We start from the raw sequence: 5,000 nt of genomic DNA on the forward strand, positions 1-5,000 counted from the left end.
GTGTGTGAGGTCCAGAGCCACCACCAGGGGGAGACAGAGAGGCGCCAGAGAGGACAGGACCACTGTGAGTGAGATTGAGCCGACTCGTCACATATTTCACAGTGTTTAAAGAACATACCAACTCCATTGAAAACAGTAACTTAAAGTAAACTGCAGTAAAAAGGTTTAGCCACCAGAGGGAGACAGAGAGGCGTCACAGACAACTGTGAGAGATTCACCCTGTGATTATTTACATTTTTTATTTTACCTTCATTTAACCAGGCAAGTCAGTTAAGAACAAATTATTATTTTCAATGACGGTCTAGGAACAGTGGGTTAACTGCCTGTTCAGGGGCAGAACGAGAGATTTGTACCTTGTCAGCTCGGGGGTTTTGAACTTGCAACCTTACGGTTACTAGTCCAACGCTCTAACCACTAGGCTACCATGCCGCCCCATTATGGGATGTCTGGTTTGTAACTCGACCTCATAGTAGACACATCGGTTCTAACACTGTAAACTCATTGAATGGGCAGGAACTAGTGTACACCCAAAACATCCCTTTCAGTAATAAATGCTATTTTCCCCCCCACAGCAGTTGAAGACCACCATGAGATAAGGACAGTGGTGATGCACAAGGTGGGATACACACTACGTTGGGTCATTTCCTATCAGAGCTAATGCTATATATATGGTTGTTAAGGTGGGATACACACTACGTTGGGTCTGTGTCATTTCCTATCAGAGCTAATGCTATATATATGGTTGTTAAGGTGGGATACACACTACGTTGGGTCTGTGTCATTTCCTATCAGAGCTAATGCTATATATATGGTTGTTAAGGTGGGATACACACTACGTTGGGTCTGTGTCATTTCCTATCAGAGCTAATGCTATATATATGGTTGTTAAGGTGGGATACACACTACGTTGGGTCTGTGTCATTTCCTATCAGAGCTAATGCTATATATATGGTTGTTAAGGTGGGATACACACTACGTTGGGTCTGTGTCATTTCCTATCAGAGCTAATGCTATATATATGGTTGTTAAGGTGGGATACACACTACGTTGGGTTTGTGTCATTTCCTATCAGAGCTAATGCTATATATATGGTTGTTAAGAGGGGATACACACTACGTTGGGTCTGTGTCATTTCCTATCAGAGCTAATGCTATATATATGGTTGTTAAGGTGGGATACACACTACGTTGGGTTTGTGTCATTTCCTATCAGAGCTAATGCTATATATATGGTTGTTAAGTTGGGATACACACTACGTTGGGTTTGTGTCATTTCCTATCAGAGCTAATGCTATATATATGGTTGTTAAGGTGGGATACACACTACGTTGGGTCTGTGTCATTTCCTATCAGAGCTAATGCTATATATATGGTTGTTAAGGTTGGGATACACACTACGTTGGGTTTGTGTAATTTCCTATCAGAGCTAATGCTATATATATGGTTGTTAAGGTGGGATACACACTACGTTGGGTCTGTGTCATTTCCTATCAGAGCTAATGCTATATATATGGTTGTTAAGGTGGGATACACACTACGTTGGGTTTGTGTAATTTCCTATCAGAGCTAATGCTATATATATGGTTGTTAAGGTGGGATACACACTACGTTGGGTCTGTGTCATTTCCTATCAGAGCTAATGCTATATATATGGTTGTTAAGGTGGGATACACACTACGTTGGGTCTGTGTCATTTTGCTATCAGAGCTAATGCTATATATATGGTTGCCTACGGAGCGGCCCTGCCTTCCTGTGTGAGGCAGGGTCGTACTCTGCGGATGTTGTAGAGCATGAACCTACAGGAACGGGCCACCGCCTTGATGTTGGTTGTGTCAGGGTGTTTCCAGGATCACGCCAAGGTTTTTGGCGCTCTGGGAGGAGGACACAATGGAGTTGTCAACCGTGATGGCAAGATCATGGAACGGGCAGTCCTTCCCCCGGGAGGAAGAGCAGCTCCGTCTTGCCGAGGTTCAGCTTGAGGTGGTGATCCGTCATCCACACTGATATGTCTGCCAGACATGCAGAGATGCGATTCGCCACCTGGTCATCAGAAGGGGGAAAGGAGAAGATTAATTGTGTGTCGTCTGCATAGCAATGATAAGAGAGACCATGTGAGGTTATGACAGAGCCAAGTGACTTGGTGTATAGCGAGAATAGGAGAGGGCCAAGAACAGAGCCCTGGGGGACACCAGTGGTGAGAGCGCGTGGTGAGGAGACAGATTCTCGCCACGCCACCTGGTAGGAGCGACCTGTCAGGTAGGACGCAATCAGCGTGGGCCGCGCTCGGAGAGGGTGGAGAGGAGGATCTGGTGGTTCACAGTATCGAAGGCAGCCGACAGATCTAGAAGGATGAGAGCAGAGGAGAGAGAGTTAGCTTTAGCAGTGCGGAGCGCCTCCGTGATACAGAGGAGAGCAGTCTCAGTTGAATGACTAGTCTTGAAACCTGACTGATTTGGATCAAGAAGGTCATTCAGAGAGAGATAGCGGGATATATATGGCATATATATGGTTGTTAAGGTGGGAAACACACTACGTTGGGTGTGTGTCATTTCCTATCAGAGCTAATGCTATATATATGGTTGTTAAGTGGGATACACACTACGTTGGGTCTGTGTCATTTCCTATCAGAGCTAATGCTATATATATGGTTGTTAAGGTGGGATACACACTACGTTGGGTCATTTCCTATCAGAGCTAATGCTATATATATGGTTGTTAAGGTGGGATACACACTATGTTGGGTCTGTGTCATTTCCTATCAGAGCTAATGCTATATATATGGTTGTTAAGGTGGGATACACACTACGTTGGGTCATTTCCTATCAGAGCTAATGCTATATATATGGTTGTTAAGGTGGGATACACACTACGTTGGGGGTCATTTCCTATCAGAGCTAATGCTATATATATGGTTGTTAAGGTGGGATACACACTACGTTGGGTCATTTCCTATCAGAGCTAATGCTATATATATGGTTGTTAAGGTGGGATACACACTACGTTGGGTCATTTCCTATCAGAGCTAATGCTATATATATGGTTGTTAAGGTGGGATACACACTACGTTGGGTCTGTGTCATTTCCTATCAGAGCTAATGCTATATATATGGTTGTTAAGGTGGGATACACACTACGTTGGGTCTGTGTCATTTCCTATCAGAGCTAATGCTATATATATGGTTGTTAAGGTGGGATACACACTACGTTGGGTCTGTGTCATTTCCTATCAGAGCTAATGCTATATATATGGTTGTTAAGGTGGGATACACACTACGTTGGGTCTGTGTCATTTCCTATCAGAGCTAATGCTATATATATGGTTGTTAAGGTGGGATACACACTACGTTGGGTCTGTGTCATTTCCTATCAGAGCTAATGCTATATATATGGTTGTTAAGGTGGGATACACACTACGTTGGGTCATTTCCTATCAGAGCTAATGCTATATATATGGTTGTTAAGGTGGGATACACACTACGTTGGGTCTGTGTCATTTCCTATCAGAGCTAATGCTATATATATGGTTGTTAAGGTGGGATACACACTACGTTGGGTCTGTGTCATTTCCTATCAGAGCTAATGCTATATATATGGTTGTTAAGGTGGGACTACGTTGGGTCTGTGTCATTTCCTATCAGAGCTAATGCTATATATATGGTTGTTAAGGTGGGATACACACTACGTTGGGTCTGTGTCATTTCCTATCAGAGCTAATGCTATATATATGGTTGTTAAGGTGGGATACACACTACGTTGGGTCTGTGTCATTTCCTATCAGAGCTAATGCTATATATATGGTTGTTAAGGTGGGATACACACTACGTTGGGTCTGTGTCATTTCCTATCAGAGCTAATGCTATATATATGGTTGTTAAGGTGGGATCACTATCAGAGCTAACTATGGTTGTTTGGGTCTGTGTCATTTCCTATCAGAGCTAATGCTATATATATGGTTGTTAAGGTGGGATACACACTACGTTGGGTCTGTGTCATTTCCTATCAGAGCTAATGCTATATATATGGTTGTTAAGGTGGGATACACACTACGTTGGGTCATTTCCTATCAGAGCTAATGCTATATATATGGTTGTTAAGGTGGGATACACACTACGTTGGGTCTGTGTCATTTCCTATCAGAGCTAATGCTATATATATGGTTGTTAAGGTGGGATACACACTACGTTGGGTTTGTGTCATTTCCTATCAGAGCTAATGCTATATATATGGTTGTTAAGGTGGGATACACACTACGTTGGGTCTGTGTCATTTCCTATCAGAGCTAATGCTATATATATGGTTGTTAAGGTGGGATACACACTACGTTGGGTCTGTGTCATTTCCTATCAGAGCTAATGCTATATATATGGTTGTTAAGGTGGGATACACACTACGTTGGGTCTGTGTCATTTCCTATCAGAGCTAATGCTATATATATGGTTGTTAAGGTGGGATACACATTACGTTGGGTTTGTGTCATTTCCTATCAGAGCTAATGCTATATATATGGTTGTTAAGGTGGGATACACACTACGTTGGGTCTGTGTCATTTCCTATCAGAGCTAATGCTATATATATGGTTGTTAAGGTGGGATACACACTACGTTGGGTCATTTCCTATCAGAGCTAATGCTATATATATGGTTGTTAAGGTGGGATACACACTACGTTGGGTCTGTGTCATTTCCTATCAGAGCTAATGCTATATATATGGTTGTTAAGGTGGGATACACACTACGTTGGGTTTGTGTCATTTCCTATCAGAGCTAATGCTATATATATGGTTGTTAAGGTGGGATACACACTACGTTGGGTCTGTGTCATTTCCTATCAGAGCTAATGCTATATATATGGTTGTTAAGGTGGGATACACACTACGTTGGGTCATTTCCTATCAGAGCTAATGCTATATATATGGTTGTTAAGGTGGGATACACACTACGTTGGGTCATTTCCTATCAGAGCTAATGCTATATATATGGTTGTTAAGGTGGGATACACACT

General features: G+C 42.5%; 1 protein-coding gene across 1 annotated transcript in view; it reads left to right on the top strand.

Moving 5' to 3' along the window:
• The window catches only part of LOC124029063 (inaD-like protein), a 22,779-nt gene that overhangs the window by 9,567 nt on the left and 8,212 nt on the right, over positions 1-5,000 (top strand). The window contains exons 9-10 of the mRNA XM_046340915.1: positions 1-64; positions 576-616. The exon at positions 1-64 is cut by the window's left edge and continues 48 nt beyond it. Of these exons, the coding sequence (XP_046196871.1) occupies positions 1-64; positions 576-616 (105 nt within the window). The remainder of the gene's footprint in view (positions 65-575; positions 617-5,000) is intronic.

Source organism: Oncorhynchus gorbuscha, unplaced genomic scaffold (assembly GCF_021184085.1).
Source record: "Oncorhynchus gorbuscha isolate QuinsamMale2020 ecotype Even-year unplaced genomic scaffold, OgorEven_v1.0 Un_scaffold_5383, whole genome shotgun sequence".
NCBI classification, from domain to species: domain Eukaryota; kingdom Metazoa; phylum Chordata; class Actinopteri; order Salmoniformes; family Salmonidae; genus Oncorhynchus; species Oncorhynchus gorbuscha.